At 32.7% G+C, this 24,207-nt stretch overlaps 1 protein-coding gene across 8 annotated transcripts in view; it reads left to right on the forward strand.

Moving 5' to 3' along the window:
- LOC139528747 (mediator of RNA polymerase II transcription subunit 12-like) overlaps positions 1–24,207 on the forward strand; it is a 322,630-nt gene that overhangs the window by 46,915 nt on the left and 251,508 nt on the right. For all 8 annotated transcript variants that reach the window (XM_071324926.1, XM_071325024.1, XM_071324954.1 and 5 more), the window contains exon 2: positions 11,200–11,940. In XM_071324926.1, the coding sequence (XP_071181027.1) occupies positions 11,234–11,940 (707 nt within the window). In that variant the 5' untranslated portion in view covers positions 11,200–11,233. The remainder of the gene's footprint in view (positions 1–11,199; positions 11,941–24,207) is intronic.

Here is a 24,207-nt window from a genome sequence, read left to right on the forward strand (position 1 = left end):
GCTATGTCGAACGCATCTATCCCATTGAACTAGAGATAAGGATACAACAGATACAGTAAAGCCGGTCTCAAATCTTGACTTACATCTACAAATTGACAATGAGGGTCGATTGAAAATAAAACTTTACGACAAAAGAGATGATTTCAGCTTTCCAATTGTGAACTTTCCACTTCTAAGTAGCAACATTCCAGCATACGGTGTATATATCTCCCAATTGATACGATATTCCCGTGCTTGCATTTCATACCATGATTTTCTTGATAGAAGGTGGTTTCTCACAAGGAAGCTATAAAATCGAGAGTCCCAAATGGTGAAGTTGAAATCATATCTTCGTAAATTTTCAGAACGCCACCACAAGTTGGTTGACCGTTATGGAATAACCGTTTTACAAATGATATCGGATATGTTCCGTACGTCGTAACTACAATCCCATTCCCTTTCATAAATGTGACCTACCGAATTGGACTATAAACCGGATTTGTTATCTCATAAGTAACACGACGGGTAACACATGTGGATCCGGAGCAGGATCTGCTTACCCTTCCGGAGCAACTGAGATCACCCCTAGTTTTCGGTGGAGTTCGTGTTGGTTTTTTTTCTATGTTGTGTCATGTGTACTATTGTTTGTCTGTTTGTCTGTTTGACCGTTTCATTTTTAGCCATGGCGTTGTCAGTTTATTTTCCATTTATGAGTTTGACTGCCCCTCTAGTATCGTTTGCCCCTTTTTAAAGAAGATGTTCACCTATCTTTATTAGTTTTGTCATATATTATATAAAATTATAGTAGAAAAAGATACACTTTAAATCACACAAATGACCAGCAAGTCAAGATCTACTAACAAGTCAAATGTTGTCGACAAAGTTAAGTAGATTGAGAATCTTTATAAAAGTAGCCTAATTGCCCTTAAATGAGGAATTTTTTTTATCCTCTTTTTTGTTTTGAGCAAAACTAAACAAGATAGAAGGAATCTAAACAGCAAATAATCAGCAATACAAGATCAACAAAACAGAATGTGTCATGAATTATATTCTTGTGTACAATTTTGGAGAGTGTCCTTTGTTGAATATGCACATAGAGACTCTTGTTTATTATTATTAGATTTATGCATAGTTGGTTAAAAGTTACTGTTCTGATATCGTATACTTTTCGCCTGATAGATTTTATGAACAGATGTGAAGTACAGTGTTATTTGAACGGACGCAAATCGAGTTCGAACGTCCCGCCCTAGTTGTAAAGAACTTTCAATGAACAGCAGACTATATGCCAGGTCTTTCTAATAACTAGTGACAAAGAATTTGGGGCGTAATTTAAGGTGGCTTTTCCAAGGATGCAATTTCTTATAGATTGTATATTTACCCTCTACGGTAGACCAAATAATCCACGAATACTCAAAAGGAACCTTTTAATGAAAAGCCATGTCAAGGGCGATATAAAGCAACAAACGCCCAGCAGGATTGATGCATTTGTCTTTAACATCTTTGATATTGATTCCGCGTGGCTTTCAAATTGACACGAGTATCCATTGGTGTTCATAGTAAAACCTTTGGGGTTGTATCAGATTCATGAAAATTAACAAAGAGCATGGCAACTTTTCCTTGGTGTTTTAATGGCTGTCCGGCGTAAAAAAAATCTGTTAATCAACAAAATATCTTATGTGTACCAAAAGCCGTCAGCGATGGTCACACAGACAATTTGCTACCTTCGTGGACCCAAGTCAGACTTTTCGCGGGATCCTATTAAACATCTAGTGTTGTCACAACATGTGCTGTAGAGATTTCGTTACACAACATGACATAAATATTCTTTATAGTGCTACTACCCGATATATGTGCATTGTATTGTAAAAACAGCCCATATGTATGTAGCAGAAGCATTCTTCTGTCCGATAAATAACTAAAGGTACACATTTTTACAATTTTGTAAAACTGCTATATTTTGGGGCCAAAAAGGGGTCTTACTGGATCTACTCCTTTTTATCGAGGCATGTTGTAGTGTATAATAATTCTTTATTTTTTTCAACATTTCTTCCTGGTTTGTTGTTACTTCGTTTAATATATATATGTAATTGTCTTAACCCTTCACGTAAATAGTTGTCCTTGTCAAGAATACATAGTGTTGAGTTTTTGTCTGCCTTACGTATTATAATGCTGTATTTTTTTTCTTTTGATTCCGAATAGCCAACAATTCCGCGACAGATATATTTCTAATATGTTTGTTTATTTTCTTTCTACTAAGTTCGATATTTGTGGAGAATATGTAATTTTCAATTGCTGGACAAGAATCCAACGGTTCGTACCCGGAATTTTTGTAAAAAGGGTGTATTTTGTATATTATACCGTTTTTGAAGAGATACCGACATCTAAGTTTTCTTGATAATTCGTCAAAGTCCTTCAAAACGTTTTGTATGGCATTTTTGTTCGAAGGGTTGATGATGAATGTTACACCTTTTGAAAGTTATAAAGTGAGCTGTCAGGTTATGTCCCGATAAATTTTTCACAAATAATCTGGCATTTTTTACCAACTTAGTATGTAATTTCGTAAGTCCTTTTATTGTTCTTGTTTCCTATAGGTTTATATGATACGTTTTTGCTTTTAATAGTTCGTTTCAAGTGTCCTGCAATGTTGATTGTAAAGAAGTGAATAATTGATACGGGACACGTGTTATGTTAGCCTCATTTCACGAATTATACAGCGATCACCTGCAGATAATGTTAGGGTCTGATTTGTAATAAAAAATAGAATAACTTGTTGAAAGTTAATTAGTTGAATACTTATGAACGGAATATCTGTCCTTCTAAGACCTTCACATAACTTAAGTAATTGTAATTTTTTATTTTGATTAATAAAAAAATTAATGTTACATTTTTTTGAGCATCCCTGAACAATGGGTTATAATACAGATGATACCGTTTATTTTATTACATTGTATATATAATGTATACATGTTTAATTGTTGTAATCGTTGCTAAAATGATATTTGTTTTAAATATATTAACTGGTACACTCTGTATCATAATTAATGTTTGCAAGGTTGAGAGATAAGTCATATTGAGTGAATTTATATCGTTATTCAAATCGATTTTCTAAATCATTATTATTACTTCAGACTTTCATGAAAACATTGACTATAACAATCAATCTCGATACAATAGTTAGATAGCCTTAAATAGTTATGAATACCAATAGAATATCAAAAGATTGCCAAATATAAATGTGGAAAACCCCCTAGTTTTGAATAATAACATCAACGGTACCAATTTTTCTGCACCAGATGCGCATTTCGACAATACATGTCTCTTAACATAGACTCAGACTCCAGAAAATATCAGTCACTGATATCACCGTTTTATGACAAAATAATTACTGGAACTCTGTAAATAAAATACAAATACGTACTTTAACAAGCTTTCGATAATTGAATAATCGATCTAAATGGATCCCCAATTTAGAAAAAGGCTTGGCTTTCAGAAAAACATCCGATCAGCTGGGTATTCAAGTTTTGCTTCCCGATTTTTTTTTCAAAAGTAACGGATTAAGTCAAAACACGCCTTTTCCCCGTAAAACCAAATGACTCGCATAATTTATATCAATAGGTACTGAAATTAACTAAAATGATACACAATCTAACGTAAGACAATTCATATAATTTATCATACAATATTTACAATATTAAATCAAAAATGAACACACATTTAACCGGTTTATTCATGGAATATTTACCATTCAAGAAAGGATAACTCGTACATGAAAGTCCGTAATGAACTTTTCGACTTTATTAAAAGTAAGCCTTTCAACATAACTAAACATTCTAGCAATGATAGAACATAATAAAGTCCAACGTGATCACAGCAATATTATAGTTTTAAATAGTTTAAACTACGCTCACCACTGAGTTTATATTCAAAACATCGCGGTTTTTAAGGGGAAATTTTAAAGATTTATAGATATAAGAAGATGGTGTATGAGATCGAATGAGACAACTTTCCATCAAAGTAATAATTTGCTTAAAGTAAACCACTATGGATCAAAGTACGGCCTTTATATAATGATATAAAAGTCCAAAAACTAAGTTAGAACACATAGCATAATATACCCAAATGCACATTGTATCTTCATTTTAGTTTGCCCCAAGTGTGACTAGGGGATTTTGGTCACTAAGGTACTTCCGATCGCCAGTAGAACGCTTGCCAAAGTGGGACGTTCATTTGGCTGTGCGGGGTGTATCCAATTTGCAGCCACGTCCGATTAGAATGAAGACGTTACATCCGATGCCTCGTGTAAAGAGAGTACCACGCTCTTTGCACGCTATGTAACCTTGCAACAACTCTTGAGGGGTCCGTAGGTGGCCTGTTGCAAAATGTTTGTCCCAATCCAATATACCCTCATTTTCGAGTGGCAGTATAAACTTCCCCGATCACCATCCAGAATGGCCTCTATTACAAGACCTACCATTTGTATTTATTGTTAACTTGTTATCGTCCTGCAATATTTGCCATTGCATGTAAGCAACCAACAATCAATCAATCTGTTAATTTTGCCGGTAGATTCGTGCCTGTTGTAGTAAGAGTGCTTTAGATTTCCATTAAACTTGGTGGAATTACTGGATGTTGAGTTCACTCTGTTAACACTTGTTTTTAAGTTTAAGTATTTCATCATTGAACTCGGTGAGCCTTATTTCCAAATTTATAACCCGAGGTTAATTCTTTGTCAGCTCAAGTTTTAGTTTATCTGCGTTAAAAGTCTAAAGTCAATGTCTGTATTAAAACATATGGGTGTTCTTGTTAGGTCCTTTCTAATTGTATATTATTCCAGTGTAAAAATATGAACGTCTGCTTGCAATGATACCTGTATTTGAACTCTCAATAGTTAATGTCACAACTACGGTGACTTCGTGTACATAGAGAGCGGTAGCCGAAACACTTCATATGCAATCCTTAACATTCTGGGGCCGCAAAAGAATTAAATTACAAAAAATGCTGAAAATTTTACTTTTACTGTCTCTGATAAATATGAAACTTTAAATATATTTAACTGTCTTTGATAATTCACACGAAAAACATAAAAAAGGTTCATAGTCTATAATTAAGCACGATTAAACTCATTAGGGTATAAACTACATCTTTTAATATAAAAAAGAAGATTTGGTATGATTGCCAATGAGACAACTGTCCACAATAGACCAAATGAAACAGACATTAACAACTATAGGTCACCGTACGGCCTTTAACAATGAGCAAAGCCCATATCGCATAGTCAGCTATAAAAGGCCCCGATAAGACAATGAAAAACAATTCAAACGAGAAAACTAACGGCCTTATTTATATATAAAAAATGAACGAAAAACAAATATGTAACACATAAACAAACGACAACTACTGAATTACAGGCTCTTGACTTGGGACAGGCACATACTTAAATAATGTGGCGGGGTTAAACATGTTAGTTAAACATATTTTATTTGCTGAATTATAGCAAAATGGATTAGACACAAATAAATCATACTTATGAAGTCTTCTCCATAATACAATATTAAATTTTAATAATAGTATAATATAATGGACATACATATAAAGCAAACAGTAAGAATATAATGCTAGCTTTCATAGATAAAAAGAGGAGAGAGAGAAAAAAAAGGAAAAAAAGTATGAAAAGTCATATTATTCTGTGATGATGACAATGATGTTCCATGCCAGTAACAATAACGCTCAATCAAGACATGAAAAAATCTGTTTGACCTTTTTATGAAATTTGGAACATGTTTGAAAATTTTAATATTTTTTCGTTCGAAAGTTCCAAGTGTCCGCAAATCAATTTTGTATCTAAAACAAAGTTTAAGATAGCCAGTCAATATTATTGAATAAGGTTTTTTCTTTTTCTATATGATGTGTATTTTGGGCAAACGAAGAAGTAATGGTGGACATCCTCAATATCTGCCCGATTCCTTCGCTTTGTGTTGTATGGTACTTACGTTTACATTGTCTTGATTATTTGTATATTATCTTTAAGCAGACTCGTGTGATGTCGATTTTGACAATTTCTGCATGATTTGATTGACTGACAATCAACCAAGTTGTGATGTTCTTAACAGATAAAACATAAGTGGTCTCTTTTTTATATACACATCCGGTCTTTATATTCCAGTTGTTTGGTACAATTTAATGAGGTGTGGGACTCGCAGCAATAAACACACGGTTTAATATGGAAGTTAGCATTTTTGTAAACCTTATTTGGTTGGATGTGACTTTGTTATGGATTGCACGGTTCCGTGTTTGGCAAAATTGCTGGAGTAGCTGTGGGATTTCAAGGCTGTCTATTGAGTAACCGGCTTCCGTGATATTTTATTCATTAAATATGCCCTTTCGTAAGTTGGCCAAGCGTATGTTAGAAGACCCCAATTCTCTTACAAGGTTTTTTAAAATTTCCCCTGGTAGTTTGTTCAATATTGTTGTTACTAATAGCGCTTCGTAGGAATCGTCACTTTGTCCTAATGATGCTACACCTCGTATGTAAATTTCAATGTTATTATAAAAATATCGGAGGCTGGGATGGGGATGGGGGTGTTGATTGCTTGGACTAACCGACAAACCATCAATACTATAAAATAAGAAGTCTCCCATTTTTTTTACGTGAATGATCATTTAAACATAAACGAATGTCAATCGTTTTACAGCGGATGACCGTGAGGGCATTCCGGTGTATTTCTATCGCCTAGATTTCCATTACGTAATATTCGTTTTGGGTTTTTAACCGATCTATAAACATGATGATACTTAGACATCATCAAGGGCAAACGAATTTTCCTTATCGATTGTTATAAAGTCATTTCTTCAATGAATACTCATCAAATACTTTTTAAAGAAGATAAATGGATAATATTAAAATGTGTTATTAAATGTATATAAATATAACTGAAACATCATTAATATATATGCACACGCATGCGGGAGTATATCTCAAGAACGTTTGCAATCTCAAGGAACGATAACTCTGCATGGATGGTTAAACATTTCTTGCGGGAAAATACGAAGGCTACTCAAATCCATTCTATTAGAAAAATCAAATTATTACAGAAGAGTGACGCGTCCAACAAATACTTACACTGCACTATTATCAATATAGTAGAATAAAATGATATACAAATGCATTAAAATAATTTGTACATGTACCAGTAATATCCAAGTATTAATATAATATATAACAATAAACCAAAGTATACTGATTATATCTGTACATTAACATCACTTTCAGGTATAGAGATGTGATTTTTTTTTCTGAAACAAGTATTTTTCGGACCATCCACAAGAACTTGCGGTCATCCAATTTCAGTAATTCCGTACTTTGATTATCAATTGAATTCTCTGATCTACCTCTCACTAATTGAGATATTATTTTTTTTGAATATCTGTTTCACATGTGACGACGGATATGTTCCAGTTGTCGTAACCATAATACCGTCATCTTTTCCTCGAATGTGAACTACCAAATAAAAGCAAATCGCTGGGTTTGTACTTTCACGAATAACACGACGGGTGCCTAACATCGAGCAGAATCTCTGAAATTTTTGGAGCACCTGAGATCAACCCGATGTATTTATATTACCCAATCATAGCGATCTATATAGTCGGCCAATTGAAACTGTTTTTTTATGCCCCTGCAACTGAAAGTGTGGGGGTAGGATAATGTTTCACCCCATCCGCCCGTCCGTCCCATTATGTGTATATAGTTATTCCGCATAACTTATCCTACAGTTTGAATCTTAGGACGATTTCTCTTTATTGTCTGTTTGAACATATATTGAAGGTGTGCATGTGGTCAGGGTTTTTAGTTTTATTAATTTTTGCTCTTTTGGGAGGTAATTGAACTCATTTTTTGGGGTATAAGCAGTTGAATGTTATAGTTATTTTTAAATTACACTTTGCATCTGCAGGGGCAGCAATTGTGTCTCCCAGACACAATAATATCCCAAGAAAAGTCATACGTTGACTTCGTTATAATACAGTTGCTTTAGAGTGAACTGCGGGGAGTATCACTTTTGTCTATTGAAGGCTGTACGGTTGCCTATACATGATTTCGTACATCCACTACATTTAAACTCTGGTGGCAATTGGCAATCACACCACATCTATCTTTATTTCAACTTCTATGTTGCGTTTTGTATACTGTAACATTGTTTATCTCAGTTTGTACGCATTCCTCGGAGCCCTCTTTTCGGAAGCCCTAGCAAAAGCTCTTGGTCCACGATAGAAAATTTAAATACGAACTCATATAAGATAGCTCGAATTTCAACTCGAAATCTTAATTAATCTAAATGAGACTTAAATTTGAATCTTACTCAGACTCTACCTCAAAAAGTGACTCAGATTCGAAGTTATAACTAGAACTCTACCTTTAGATGTGACTCAAACTAAAGTTCAACTCGAAACGCAATGCTTACTAGAACTTTAATTTTATAATGATGGCTTGAATTCGAAATCGAAGACTGACTCATAGTTTTCCTTAACAGTAACCCGAACTTTATCATTACGTAATGTCAAAACCATATTAAGTAAAGACAAAATATAATTAAGTTATAGTAGGACAACATAACGTTTTATCGTCCTTCCCTCTGCCTATATCAACCTGCTCAGTTGCTCCGGAATTCTCGTATCAAGACTTCAAAAGGAGTCCAGGCATAGCGACGTCACAATGTGAGAGGAGACGTTATCAAGCTTGCTTTTTGCAAGCGTTAAACGGTCTTAGGGAGAAAGAAACGACCAGTATAAGAACGATAAAAAGATATTCGGATTTTCTTCGTATAGATATCGTAAAATATCAGCCGCTCGACACGATGTGAAACTTTTTAGCTCGTTCGCTACGCTCACCAGCCAAAAAGGTTCACATTGTAGCTCGCGACTGATATTTTACGATATCAATGTGTAGAAAACCCGATAATCTATACATATCAGAGTTCCACATAAGACAGCTGTGGCGTTCCGTATAATGTAGTTGTTTCATTACCTAATGTCGTTTTGTTATTTCGTAATGATGATTTGTCTATTCTTTATATGGTTTTAACATTACGTAATAAGTTCCACATAAGACAGCCCAGCACTTCTATGTTGACATGAGTTATCATTGATATGGTCATACGTATAAACTAAAAGTGAAAACAACTTTGAAATATGAAATACTAAGGCTTTTTCACCTCAGAAATAGAGTACCTTAGCTGTATTTTACAAAACTTTTAGGACGTTTGGTCATCAGTGCTCTTCAATTTCGTACTTTATTTGCCTCTTTTAACATTTTTGTATTCGAGTGTCGCTGATAAGTCTTTTGTAGACGAAAGGCTCGTCTGGTGCAAATACGAGATATCAATCCTGGTATCTATGATGAGTTTATTTACAACCACTTGGTCGATTCCACTGCTGGTAGAGTTTTTATTGCCCTAGGGTATCACGAGCCAAGTATTCAGCAATTATGTGTTGACATAAATTATCATAATTATACATTAATAGTTAGCACAACTTGAAATACTTAAGCTTTTATACATCAGGTATCGATTACTTGTTTTGTATTTTGCAAAATGTTAGGAATTTGTGGTTCTCAGTGCTCTTCAACTTCATACATTTGTTGGCTTTTTTTTAACAGTATTGAGGGTCATAGATGAGTCTTTTGTAGACAAAACATCCTGTAAATATCCTGTACCTAGGAATATGGCAGTTGTTATCTATTATAATTCGTTTATATGAATGTTGGCATTTGCTTTTGTTGCACGTCAGTGTGTCTGTTGTTTTGTTGTTTTCCTCTTAGATAGTTGATGTGTGTCCCTCGGTTTAAGTTTGTTATCCGGATTTGTGTTCTCTCAATCGATTGATGACTTTTGAACAGAGTATACTTATGTTGACTTTATATAACGTTACATATAGTAAAATAATGGTATAAACAAACATGTTCGCTGGGTCATACCTAATAAGGATAACCTTAACCGTTATCAATAAAGACATATAAGTCATAGGGTTTTAGTAAACAACGTTTAAGTAAGATTGCAAAATGCAAAGATCATATCTGCTTGTTCATTTAAATTACATGCTGACAAAATATATCTCGATGAAATATTATTTAATCATCATATCATCATATTTATCCAGTTGGTAATGTGCAAAATATACCTTCGTGTTTTTTTGTGAAAACATATCGAGGCCCGTAATTTTTAATTACTTTCGTTGTACAAATAACCATACAATGTTCATAAGTCAATGAGGTAGCATCCATGCACAATATATAATCAGACATCTAATCCTAGTTCCATAAAAAAGGGTATTGTGTAAGTTCGTTTGAAGGTCATGATAATGTGGGAAATATAAACTTTTGTGTAGCTTTGAATGAATAGTACTATGATTGGGATATAATTCCCTGTATTTGTTCCAGTGATTTTTTTTGCTGTAGACTATTCATTTACACAGGTTGATAGTACGGATAATTTATTTAGGGCGAGCTGTTTTTTCTCACTTTTTGAACACAACCTTTTTTGCAAAGTACTGTAGGACAAAATTTACATTTTCATCATGTCCTTGCTAAGTATATTTTCACAGTAAGTACTAGTCCAGCACATGCATTTCCCAAATCACCTTACGTGTGACAGATGAATAGAAATATAGTCATTTAGATTTTTATCCGATTGCCCGTGGTGCCCTTGCCAGAGAAGGGTGTCCGTTTGGCTTTGCGGGATGAGCAGGTGCTCAGCCACGTCCATCTTCGTCTCGGACAGTCTCTATAACAGGTTAAACATAGTGTATGCATTGTGGATTTGTTCTTGTCCTTAAAATGCATGAAATGTTTGCAACTAGATATTTATCAATCCAAATCAATCAATTAATTATTTTACCAATTTTTGCTTATAATGCGCTGTTTTAGCAAACGTAATTAGGATATCTCTAGAACTGTAAAATGTGCATAAATTTATAAAAAAAGAGTGCTTCAAATGCAACCATTCTGGTGTTTAGAGTTAGAGTAGAACGGAATGCAACCTTTGAGATATGATATTAATTTTGGTCAAATGTCAAACACGACCACACAAGCGCCGTCTATTTTTCAAAAACACTGTCGACACGGTTGGTTGAAAGTTTTTAAATGCATATTATATCTTTTAATGTACTTAATGTATATGCATATATATACTAAGAAAATTGAGAGTACATTACAATGACATTTTTTTTTAGGTCTTACAAGAAACGGAACAATTCATATTGCAACATGGAAAGACAACATTGGTGTTCATATTGTCTTATCCCTTTTAAGAATAAGTACAGTTTAAGAGGTCATCTTTATATCCATGCAAAGCAACCACGCGTTCCTTGTAGTATATGTCCGTTAACATTTACGCATTATAGTCAATTAGGGAAACATCTCAGATATATGCATTCAGATTATATCATCAACACGTTTGTTGAAAATGCTGAAAGTATTTATAGAAAAGATATAACAGGCATCACACCTGGGATAGAATCTGGTTCCGAATGGGCAGACAGTTCCGAAGAAGAAACTATAACGAGCAGTGAGGAAGAAAATATTTCGGAGGATACAGATTCTGAAAATGTGGAAGAGTCCGTTGAAAACTTTTCGAATGAAACACAATACATCTTAGCAACAAATGTAAATGATGTTTCTGACAATAAAAATACTGTAGGCGAATTCGTTTCGAAAGGAGTCAATACTAAACATATGAATAATTCACTTGGACATAATAGAAATGTAAAGAGTTGTGATGTTTCATTTCTTGTCGAATTAGAAAGGGGAAAAGCAGGAATACATCATTTGAATATCACAAGAAACATTTCTAATTCAAAAGATAATTCTAAACGACACATATTACAGCAGCATATGGAGTCGGAGTTCCTCAGTACAGACGATAGAGTGTCTTTTCAACGTCCTCGTGATGGAAACACAGACCCTGATTTAAGGTTTGTAGGAAACTTAAACATTAAGATACACATTGCTTGTTATTTTTACAACACCACTTCATTGTTTCCCTTAACTATTACGTGAACTTGTACGGTGTATATCATATAAGATAAAATGATCATTGGAGTGCCGCTTGAACGAATCTCTACTAAACACGTATATATTATATTTGTTTTTTATTCTATATCTTTCTCGAAGGATATACGTTAAGCTGTTAACAATAACTCTAAATCATAATATTTTACAAAATCAGTTTTACATGTCATTTGTCAACATGTGATTGTCAAATAATTTAAGACACAATAATGACTCTCTATGACTTAATATATAAAAACTCCTGTTATAGCATATTTGATTTAGGTTATTCAAATATTATATCTAAGTAAATGCCTGAAAATGTAGACGAAATTAATAAACAGGTTTAATTACAACTGCTGAATACATTAGACTTACAGATCGATAGTATAATAATCGCATGGTGAATCAGTATTTTGTTATGTCAGGATGGATCGCATGATACAAAAGTCTGCAATATTGGACCACATGACTTCAAGTTTCTGTCTGCATCAATTTAGATTGTCAATATACCATCTTTTAATACAAAATAGTGGCTCGTAACAAACTTTTATTAGTTTTGATACCTTGGCTTTCTGGTATATTACAATTATTTGAAGCATCAATTAAAACTGACCATATTTTGAAACACAAATTCAGAAGTTTCGATACTTCAGGAAAGCTCGTATAAGAAAATCACGTGCTTTCATCGACTAACACTGCCCATGTTTCCACTTTAATGTGAAAGTTAACATGGCCAACAAATCAGAATAATAAATCAAAAAGTTGTTTTGTGTCAAGATTGATTGTATAATACAGGTGAGACAGGTTTTGGAACACAATGACTACCAAAAAGTGTCTGCATCAATTTCGTGTACTCTTTTTATTCGAAATATTTACTCCCTCTAGTCAGGAGCCTGTAATTCAATAGTTGTTGTTTATTTATGTGTTACATATTTGTTTTTAGTTCATTTTTTCTACACGAACAAGGCCTTTAGTTAGTTTCGTTTAAACATATTTATTTATAGTGGATTGGGAAACAAGTTTTGCAACTTATATTAATCCCTTTTCACTTTGCGGGTGCGAGTGCTGCCTTGTAGCGGGATAAGCCTGCTCTTTTTCGAAATCTACAAGGATGTCTTTAACGTGCAAGAGATATGGCTCTCTCTTAACACGGATCAGCCATATATCGTCCCCTTCCGACGGACTATCATCGTTTCTTCGAGATCATACTCGCAAATGGTGTCTAGGGAGAGCCGAAAATGCAGTTCCTGAAATTTTCATCCCAGACGGGAATCGAACCAGGAACCTTTGTGTTAGTAGTCCGATGCACTAACCACTACACCACGGCTCTCTAAGTGGCCGTTAGTTTTCTCGGTTGAACTGTTTTACATTGTCATTTCTGGGCCTTTTATAGCGGACTATGCGGTATGGGCTTTGCTCATTGTTGAAGGCCGTACGGTGACCTGTAGTTAATAATTTCTATGGTATATGATATCTTGTGGAGAGTTGTCTGATTGGTTATCATACCACATCTTCTTTTTGATATCATAACAATTGTCATAATAGTCTTGACTGGCCGGCTGGCTTGTATAACGAAAAATATTTGCACTTTATTTTGAAAATGTACATAAATGTATCATAAATCAGTAATTTTAATTCTTATTATGCCAGGACTGGTCGTTTGATAAAGGTGACTATAATATTGTAACACAATGACTACAAAATGTTGTCTTCATCAATTAAGTGTGCCAAGATGTTCACGCTTTATTCAAAATATTGGCTTGTCAAACAAATTCAGTAGTTTTGATACCTCAGACTAGTTTACATAACAGAATCATTTAACTGCACCAACCTAAACTGGTCGTATTTGCACTTTAAATTCATATGGACGCATAATCATGATGACAGATTACAATTTATTTTTATGTCAGGATGGATTGTATAATAAAAATGACAGCAATACTGGTAGACAATAAGAACAAAATTTTGTCCGCATTAATTTAAAGTGCAAGCATGATTTCTTTTATTCAAAATGTTGACGCATCACAAAAAAATCAGCACTTTAAATATATCAGGCTAGCTGACAACAAAGTTTGACGGCAACATCGATAACAGATATGCATATCAAAATAAAATGTGGTATTATTGCCAATGATACGCAAGAGATCAAATGACACAAACATTAACAACTATAGGTCAACATACGGCAAAGCCCATACCACATAGTCAGCTTTAAAAAGCCTCTAAATAAAAAAATGTAAAACATTTTAAAAAAGAACACAAACAGTCGAATTTTTGCTAATAAAAAACGAAAAAATAAATAAATGCAACACATCAATGACTGATTATTTATGTACTTTACAATGAAAAGTATGAGAAGGTATCATCTGGGAATAGTGCACTGACTGACTCTCAGTATACAATGACGCTTTATTGTTTTTATTGGTAGCTTAATGTCAAGTGGCAAATATAACATTCCAAACCAGGACGAGTACATCTTATTTTCGAACGTCCGAGATATCGTAATGCGTGATGATTGCACAAGGTTTTGTAATTTGAATTTTTACTACAATCAAGTCGATGTCAAGCTTCTCCATAGAAGACACTTTACTGCTCTTGGATTATTCCCCGAGGGCATCATTAACTTGGTAGCTTGAGGATGTGTTCTAAAGTAAAATTAAATAACTCAAGCATTCAAAATTGATTATTTTAACTGGAAGAATATTAATTAAGGATCAAAATAAGCTAAAAATGTTGATAGGTCATGGAGCTCCTTTTCAAGATATTTGATTTATAAATAATGGCGGGAAAGGCTTACTCGGAATTTTACCTTATATTTGTATTATTAGGATCTCAAATCAAAAGAAGGAAAATCAAGAATCTGCTTGAATTTTGTCAGATGACCTTTTATGAGTTATTAAGTCTTATGTTGAAAGATAAACAGGTGTTATTGGGCAAAATATTTCACCTTGTATCGTATGTAAAAACACCAAGGAGTCCGAACATTCGACACGTATTCCAAAACCTCACCTTAGTACATTCTTAAAGCATAATGAATATAAATCAATTAGTGATTACTACTAATGTTATTCTATGTAAACTATGATCGTATTGCTTTTTCAAGTACACTTAATAACTTTACTCGTTAGTGACTCTTTTTACATTTTATACACCTTTCATCTTTTTCATTTTTTATTTTCTTATAATATACATATAATAATGGATATCAAATTTCAGCATTTTGGATCCAAATATATACAGTCAGCTATAACAAAATGAAGGACCCTTTTTAATTGAAAGGCAGATAAAAAGGGTATCCACCGCATTGGAAAACTATTTTTATTTGTCTTGATATCAACATCATAGTTTACGTTGGGTCGTTCCAAGATTTTTTTTGTAGTCTCTTTCTAGATATTATTGTATGCATAACATGCATTTTTCTTCGTTTTTCAATGGATTCTGTTTCCGGTGAAATGTTCAAACGATGTCCGTATAGTGTCCGGATATGAAACGTGTTGTTTATGAACTATCTCGCCAATTTCAGAAGATTCATAGTTATCGATTATAAATGATTTCTGAAACGTCCGAAAAAGTAAACTCTCTATTACCATGAATGTAATATTTGTCACTGGACATTAAGCTACCAGCAAAACAATCAGTCAACTAACTTAATATACTATCATTCATTCAGTATAATCTTTCCAGATGACACCTGCATTAATTTTTTATTATCAAGTACAAATAAAGTCAGTATATAACAGTCATGTCAGTGTTAGATGACGCGGGAAACTGGATTTATAACACACAGCATTATGAAATAGGAAACTACCTACTTCAGTGACGGTTAAAAATCATTGAAAGATGAAATCCTGACTCTCTAAATTGATGTGGACAAAAATGTGTAGTCATTATAGTCACCGTGTACAAGTATTGCTGTCATTTGTTTGATACATTCCATCAAGAACTAAAAAAATATACTGACTGCTATGCGGCTTTAACGTTGTCATAAGAAAGTGAAAATGATCATAAATACGGTCAGTCAGTAAACGTTTCACTTTTGATATCAACTCATATAAGTCATACTTTTTATTATAAAGTACAAATATATTTAATGTTTGTTGATGCGGTCAAATAGTTTTGTTACACGGGCCAGCATATTGAATGTGATTATTTTTTGTGGCGCGTCAATATTTTTAATAATAAAAAAGGACAGACATAGATGCGGGAAGCATGTTATAGTCATTGTGTTTCAATATTGCTACCATTTGTATTATTATAATATATCATGACATAAAAAAAAATACATTCATTTTGCAGCTATATTATTGTCATGATATAGTTCAAATTTGATCAATTTAGGTGATACTGTCAAATAGTTTTTTTTACACATTTTACTAAATACACAAATATAACAAAACTACTCAGTTTTTTAACAAGTTAATATTTTGATTTAGAAAAAGAAGACATGCTGGCACAATAAATTTATGCAGACAAAGTTTTGAAGTAATTGTGTTCAAAGATTGCTGTCATTTGTAATAAATAATCCATCCGGCGTTAAAATAATTACTGATTTATTATGCACCTATATACATTGTCATAGCACTATACAAATATGGTTGGTTTTGGTTGATGTGGTCAAATACTCTGGTTATACAAGCCAGTTTGAAATATAAAAACTACTGATTTGTTGTCAACCGCTGTTCAATAGTTATTTATCAATGCAACTCAAACCAAACCATAAACTGAGTAAAATACATCAACTATAAGTGTAAATACAACGGAACAAAATAATTCCTCCTTACATAAAACACATAATTGCTTTAATGTTTTGCAGAATGAATTTACTTTATAAAGTGCAAATATGGTCAGTTTTGGTAAATGCTTTATTTATGCTATCCAGCCTGAGATTTGGTAATTTTGTGAATAATTAATTTGAGTAAAAAAGAACATGCAAGCACTATATAATGACGTAGCAATTGTGTTTGATATTACTGTCATTTTTTATATATAATAAATCGTGAGGTAAAAAATAATGATTTATTATGCGGCAACATGCTTTTTTTATATAGTGCTACTTTCTTTTTTGGTTGATGTGGTCAAATTTTTTGCTCACCTGGCCCAACGGGTGATCTATCTGCCCTGAAATTTTCAGACAAATCAGACAACCCGTTGTTGGGTTGCTGCCCCCGAATTAGTGATTTTAATGAAATTTTGCAGTTTTTGGTTATTATCTTGAATACTATTATAGATAGAGATAAACTTTAAACATCAATAATGTACAACAAAGGAGGATCTACAAATAAGTTAAACACGGCCAAAATTGTTAAGTGACTCCTTAAGGGGTTATTGCCCTTTATTGTCATTTTTAACCATTTTTCTATAATTTTAGTTATCTTTTTAAAAAATCTTCTTTTCTAAAACTACTTGGCCAAATTTAACTAAACTCTACCACAATTATTAATGGGGTATTTAGTTTAAAAATGTGTCTGATGACCCCGCCCATGAACCAAGATGGCCGACATGGCTACAAATAGTACTAAAGGTAACATGCAGTTTTTGGTTCATATCTATGAAACCAAAGCATTTAGACCTTTCAGACCAATCGGACATTTTTTTGGTTGAGTTGCTGCCCCTAAATTGGTAATTTTAAAAATTTTTGCAGCTTTTGGTTATTATCTTGAATATTATTATAGATAGAGATAAACTGTAAACAGTAATAATGTACAGCAAAGTAAGAACTATAAATAAGTCCACATGACAAAAATGGTTATTTTACTCCTAAAGGAGTAATTACCCTTTATAGTCAATTTTTCGGTTGTTTCCTGTAATTAGTTAATACTTCAGTTTGATCATGTATATCTTTTATATAGTCATTTTATAAAATTTACCGTTTACAAAAGTATAAATTATTCTAAATAATAGGGATGTTCTGGTACCTAACAGAAAACCCTGGCCGTTTTTGGCACAACTTTTTTGAAATTTTGGTCCTCGATGCTGTTCAACTTTGTACTTGTTTCGGCTTTCAAACTTTTGAATCTTGGCGTCACAAGTAAGTCTTGTGTGGACAAAATACACTTCTGGCGTATTAAATTTTAAACCTGTTGCCTTTTGTTAGCTATTATTCGTGTTTCTTTGTCTATTGTGTTCTCCTATTTATTTGTATTGTAGTCCTGTAATGTTGTGTTGTCATTTTAATGTTATATTTCACATGGCCATAAAAGAGGGAGGTTCGGCATGCCACAAAACCAGGTTCAACCCACCATTTTTTTATTTTTTTAAAAATGTCCTGTACCAAGTCAGGATTATGGTCAATGTTATATGATAGTTCTTTTCTGTGTGTGTTACATTTAAAAGTTGTGTTTCTTTTGTGTCGTTTGTTTCCTCGTATAATCATTTGAGTGTGAATTCACATTATTATAAGACGTGTCACGGTACTTTTCTATCCCAAATTCATGTATTGAATTTAAATGTTATATTTGTTGTTCACATCATATGATTTTGTCAAATGCTTAGTACGTTTCTGTGTGTGTTACATTTTAATGTTGTGTCGTCATTTTCTTGTATTTAATGCATTTCCCTCGGTTTTGGTTTATGACCCGGATTTGTTTTTGTCTATCGATTTATGAGTTTTGAACATCGGTATAGTACTGTTGCCTTTATTTAACAATTTTTGTAATTTTTTGTGTAAATGTTTACAAATTATTTTCTACTGTCACTTCTGGGCAACATTAATTATAAATAGAGATAACCGTAAGCAGCAAGAATGTCCAGTGAAGTAAGATTTACAAACACAGCACCAACACTAAAACACAATTTTGTCATGTTTCCTTTGTTTAATATTTAATATGCACACAAACCAAGGTGAGCGACACAGGCTCTTTAAAGCCTCTAGTTTTGTTATACGAGCCAATCATAGATACCAAAACTGCAGATTTTTTTAACGAGGCGTCAGTATTTTGAATATGAAGAGGAGGCCTGTATTATAGTATTGGTGTCTTTTGCATTATAAAATCCATCTGTTATTGCCATCACTTAAACAATCCGTACATATACTCATTTACTATGTGGCTTTGTAATTTGCGCTCCTCTACTTGCAAGTTGTTTTAGTATTCCAATGAAGTAGAATTTATCCAAGGGCTTGTACAGAAAGGAGAAAAGAAATTAACCAAGTCTTTTAATTTCACCTTTCGGTATATTGATGATGTACTGTCTCTTAATAACAATAGATTCAGTGATCACTTACATTTAATATATCCAAGTGAACTTGAAATAAAAAATACTACCGACACAGATAAATCTGTTTCATATTTAGACCTTTTTCTCGAAATGACTACTGATGGTAGTTAAAATACCAAAATTTATGACAAACGCGATGATCTTAATTTTCTTATAGTCAACATTCCATTTCTGTGTAGCAACATCGCAGCGGCACCAGCATATGTAGTATATGTGTCTCAATTGATACGTTTCGGTAGAGCTATCTCAAAGTACTTAGTTTTGTTGAACGAGGAATACTGCTTTCTCAAAAGTTGCTTCCACAGGGCTATAAATCAAATTAAGGTCATCACTCAATACATTTTACGGTCGCCATCATGAGCTGATTGGCCATTATGACAAAAGAGTGTCAGAAATCATAAATGATATTCTTTCTCAGTCATAATAACATTCAATTATTACCGAACTTTGCAAAGAAAAAACACGACGGGTGCCGTATACGGTGCAGGAAATGCTTACCCTTCCAGAGCACCTGATTTCACTCCCGGTTTTTAGTGGAGTTCGTGTTGTTTCTTATTTATTATTTATAACTGTTGATGTAAATGTTCTTTGGTTTTGTGAGTCTTTGTTTGCTCCTTGGTTTAGATTGTTATTATCTTTCATTATATAAGTGCAAATATGGTTAAGTTTGATTAATTTGTGAAATCTTTTTGTTATACAAGCCAGTCTCAGATATGATACTAACAATTTTTGGTGACGATTCAGTTATTTAAATAAATTGAGGACATGCTGGCACTCTTAATTGATGCAGAAAAAGAATCAGTGGTAATATGTAAACTCTGAATTTTATCGGAACCATTATAGTAACTAGTTAATTACTTATTTAGTTCAATTATTAGATTAAGTCAGGGTCAACTAAATTTATATAATATATTTGTTTCATAGCTTTGTTATAGCGAAACGCGCGTCTGGTGTATAAAATTATAAACCTGATATCTTTTGATAGCTATCAGGCGTGTGTTTCTCTGTCCTATGAGTTCTCTCATTTGTTTGTATTATAAGTATTTTTTGATAAGTTTAATATATTATATATTAATATAACATATGAGATGAGAAATCATATACAACAATCCAAGATGAGGGGTCAGTAGAAGCCTTTGTCTTATGTAACGACCCGACGTTAAAGGTATACAGGTATAAGGTATAGTCTTGTCATGTAATGTTGTCATTTAAATGTTATTATTTAAATTGCCATAAATTGCGGGAAGTTTAGCAAGCCACAAAACCAGGGTCAACCCAACATTTTTTTTTAAATATCCTGTACCAAGTCAGGAAAATGGCCATTGTTATATTATTATTCGTTTCTGTGTGTTTTTCATTTAAGTGATGTGTTTCTGTTGTGTCAAAGTTCCCTACTTATATTTGATGTGTTCCATCAATTTTAGTTTGTAACCCGGATTTGTTTTTTTTCTCAATCGATTTATGAATTTCAAAAAGCGGTATACTACTGTTGCCTTGATATATTTACTGTCTGTAAACCATTATTGCTTTCATTTATCATGATTAATTGATGCAATATATGTTTAATTATTATTGCAATTGTTAATCGATTTTATCTGATGAACTATTTTTTTTTAAAGATTGTTGCTATATTTCCAAACGGTCCAGAACTCCAAGATTTTATATAACATATATACGCCTTACACAAATTGATATATTTTTTCAATTGCGCATTCAAATCGCGTAATTAGTGTTACCCCCATCGTTTCGATTTATAAAAGACAGTTTACGGATAAATTTGTATAACAACCAGTATTAGGCGTTCTTCATTTACAAATGTATCTAACCTGTAATATACAAATCAAGTAACAAAGGCATTATTTTATCAATCGATGTTGAGCGGTCCTGGTTGCAAGTTACTTTACTGTTGGGCATACTAGCCATACATATCTTAAAATAAGGTTTCTCTTGATCGGTTATATTTTGTATATTTAAACAAAACGCATTTGATTAACAGGTCGAACACCTGTTGTTCTTTAACCCTGCGGACTGCCATTGGCGATTGCTAAATAAAATTGATTGCAAGATGTAACAAAATGGATTTTAATATAAATTAAATACTAAACAGAACACAATAAACTTGTGGCCAAGATGTTCTGCCACAAACATAATTTTTTTTTTGGTACACCAGATTTGCGGTTTTTATCCAACGGAATCAGGTTTTAACTTTTAACTTAGTTTTCAATTTAGACTTGAAAGCAAATTTATATATATATATATATATATGAAAGCAAATTTACAGATCTAACATTGTTGGGTTGATGTTTAGACGAGTTGTATATATATATATATATATATATATATATATAAGAAAAGAAAATTATTAAAATTTCAATGCATCACTTTTTTACTAGTACTTTCACTGCTTCCGCAGATCTTCAGGTAATGTGACTTGTATATAAATAAAACAATTGATTGACGTTAACAGTAGTATGACGTTAACAAATACAAGGGAGACTACTAATGTCATTTTAAGACTTTAAAATGTTACGTTAAAATTAGAATATCATTTATCATTTAATCCCGGGTTGAGAATGTTTATGAATAATTCTTCTTTCTTCCTCCGGAGAAAATCATTTTGACGATATATATATACAACTCAGTCTAAGGATTTGCACAACTGTACTGATATAAGATGTTATAATACGAAAATGTTGTTATTAAATCGTGTAGACAAATATTTCGGCTCAACAAATGGCCTTCTTCAAGTGTCACAAGTTTGTATATGTATATATTATAATTCAAAAATTCGCAGACTACATTTCACATCAAATAATACCAGTTCGCTTAAATGTTGTCACTAGCTCTTGCATGCCTTCTGGCAATCTTCAGGAGACGTGTTAACAATTTCCTTGACAACACTACTATTGGTAACGCTCGTTACGTTACAATAATGGTAAGGGGAGATAAATCAAATGTGTTTACGTAGATCTGTTTAATTTTAATTGAAAGATCTTTATAAAGAGTGCTTCCTTTGCCAGTCTTTTATATTTACTATATTCGTTCATTTTATAGAATGGAAATACGGTAAATTTTCCCCTACTGCACGTTTCGAAATGTTCGCTTACACCTTGCATTCGTATGGTTGGATCTCGTATATTTTGTCTGTAAATACGGACTATTTGACAGATTGAATTACCAGTCTGTCCGATGTAAAATTCCTTGCAAGTGCTGCATACAATACAGTAAATTAGGTTTACCGTTTTGCAATAAATGTCTGTATTTGAAACAATTGTTTTGCCGTTGAGTAATGTTATTTGCGGCCTGGTTTTCATATATTCACAAAGACCACATCTAGGGTCATTACAATTTAAAACGTTGTATTTTATTCGAGTTGGGTCTTAAAATTTAGACCTTGTTTAAATCTTTTTAAAGGCTGTCTTTTACTTTTCAGGAATTTTTCTGTTGGGAAAAGCTTTTTTATTGATTTTTTTTTTGTAAAACCGGCAAATTTGTTTTTATGACTTTGAATATGTCAGGATTGTTTGGGTTATGAGTACTAACAAACAGAATAAATTCTGTAGTACTCTCTCTATGTGCTGTGGACCTTCGTTCCTTCATTATCATTGCTTTTGCCTTTTCTATTCCCTTTGATTATTCAGTTTTTGTACATGTACATGCATACTAGTAATTCCTTGAATATATGTAAGGTATTCGATTGTTTTTGGTTATCAATTATTTTTTTCATAATTAAGTTATGTCTACTCATAACATTATTCAAATCATTGCAAATTAAGACGAAGGAGCAAGATAGCATCCAAAAAACGAGGGCATGTCGAATAGGAACATTTTGTGTATCATGATCTAAGGAAACAATTGATTGAACTATTGTTTAATCATAAAGTTTACCATTTGATATACTGAACAGTCACTCATGGTTGATAAAATATGTTTATCAGTAACTTTTGATCTTTTGTCAAACGTGACTAGAAAATGTGTATTTCACCTGTATCAGACTGCACCAAATTGTATCACCGATCCTAAATGTACATGCTTTGTGAAAAAAAATATACAATAACTGTTGATTGACAGAGTAGACAATATGGACTAGATATTTTGTTTTACTGTAATAAAAACAAATACACGTATTCATAGTTTTGTATTCTTCATTATTGTAAATTCTTTTTTTCTTAAATTATACTTATAAAGTGTCATTTAAGTTTGAGATTGCATCTCAACTACTCAATTTTGGCAAAAATTTAATTTTTTGTTTGACAGTTTTTGTAAATAACTAGTACATAATTATCCTCCAAATTGATTACAAAAAAATATTTTTTTATGTTGTAGTATTTAGGCCAATCAAGCTGCAACACATCAAATTGTACATTCATCTGGATGTGCGATTTCTTAACAGTGTAAACGTGAGAGAGAATCATTGTGTTGATGTTTATTTAAGAAAAAAAAGAGATACTCAAAAGACTTCAGTTAGAGATCCAGTCTTTAGAAAACTGTGTAAATGGCAAACATTGCGAAATTAATGTGACTTCAATTAATAGAAAGAATGTTAATTAGAGAATAAATGACAGACCTCAGTTAGGGATCTTATTGGAACAATAGAGAAGTTGCAGTTTTTGTAAATTAGAAGAGAAAGCATTCGTTAGGAAATCCGTTAATGAACTCATCAATGTCCAAGGACACCACATTTCTGACACTATATGCATTCTCTTTAGTATGGATAATTAAAACATTGTAGTGACGTCATTCTATTGTTGTATCCTTTTTTATTTCAGTGATTGAATTATCAGGTACCTGTAATAAACCATAATGTTACTTTTAACTGTCCAAAATTCTAAAGAATAACTCTCCTCTTTCTTGGACAGCTGAAGGTATCATAATGGTTTCATACAGGTAAAGACAGTCAAATCTTTAAAAAATAAAACTATCAATTCCGCCATTTTTTCTCATGAGAGCAAAAATATAACTAAAGAAAAACT

This window comes from Mytilus edulis, chromosome 1, assembly GCF_963676685.1.
Source record: "Mytilus edulis chromosome 1, xbMytEdul2.2, whole genome shotgun sequence".
NCBI classification, from domain to species: Eukaryota; Metazoa; Mollusca; class Bivalvia; order Mytilida; family Mytilidae; genus Mytilus; species Mytilus edulis.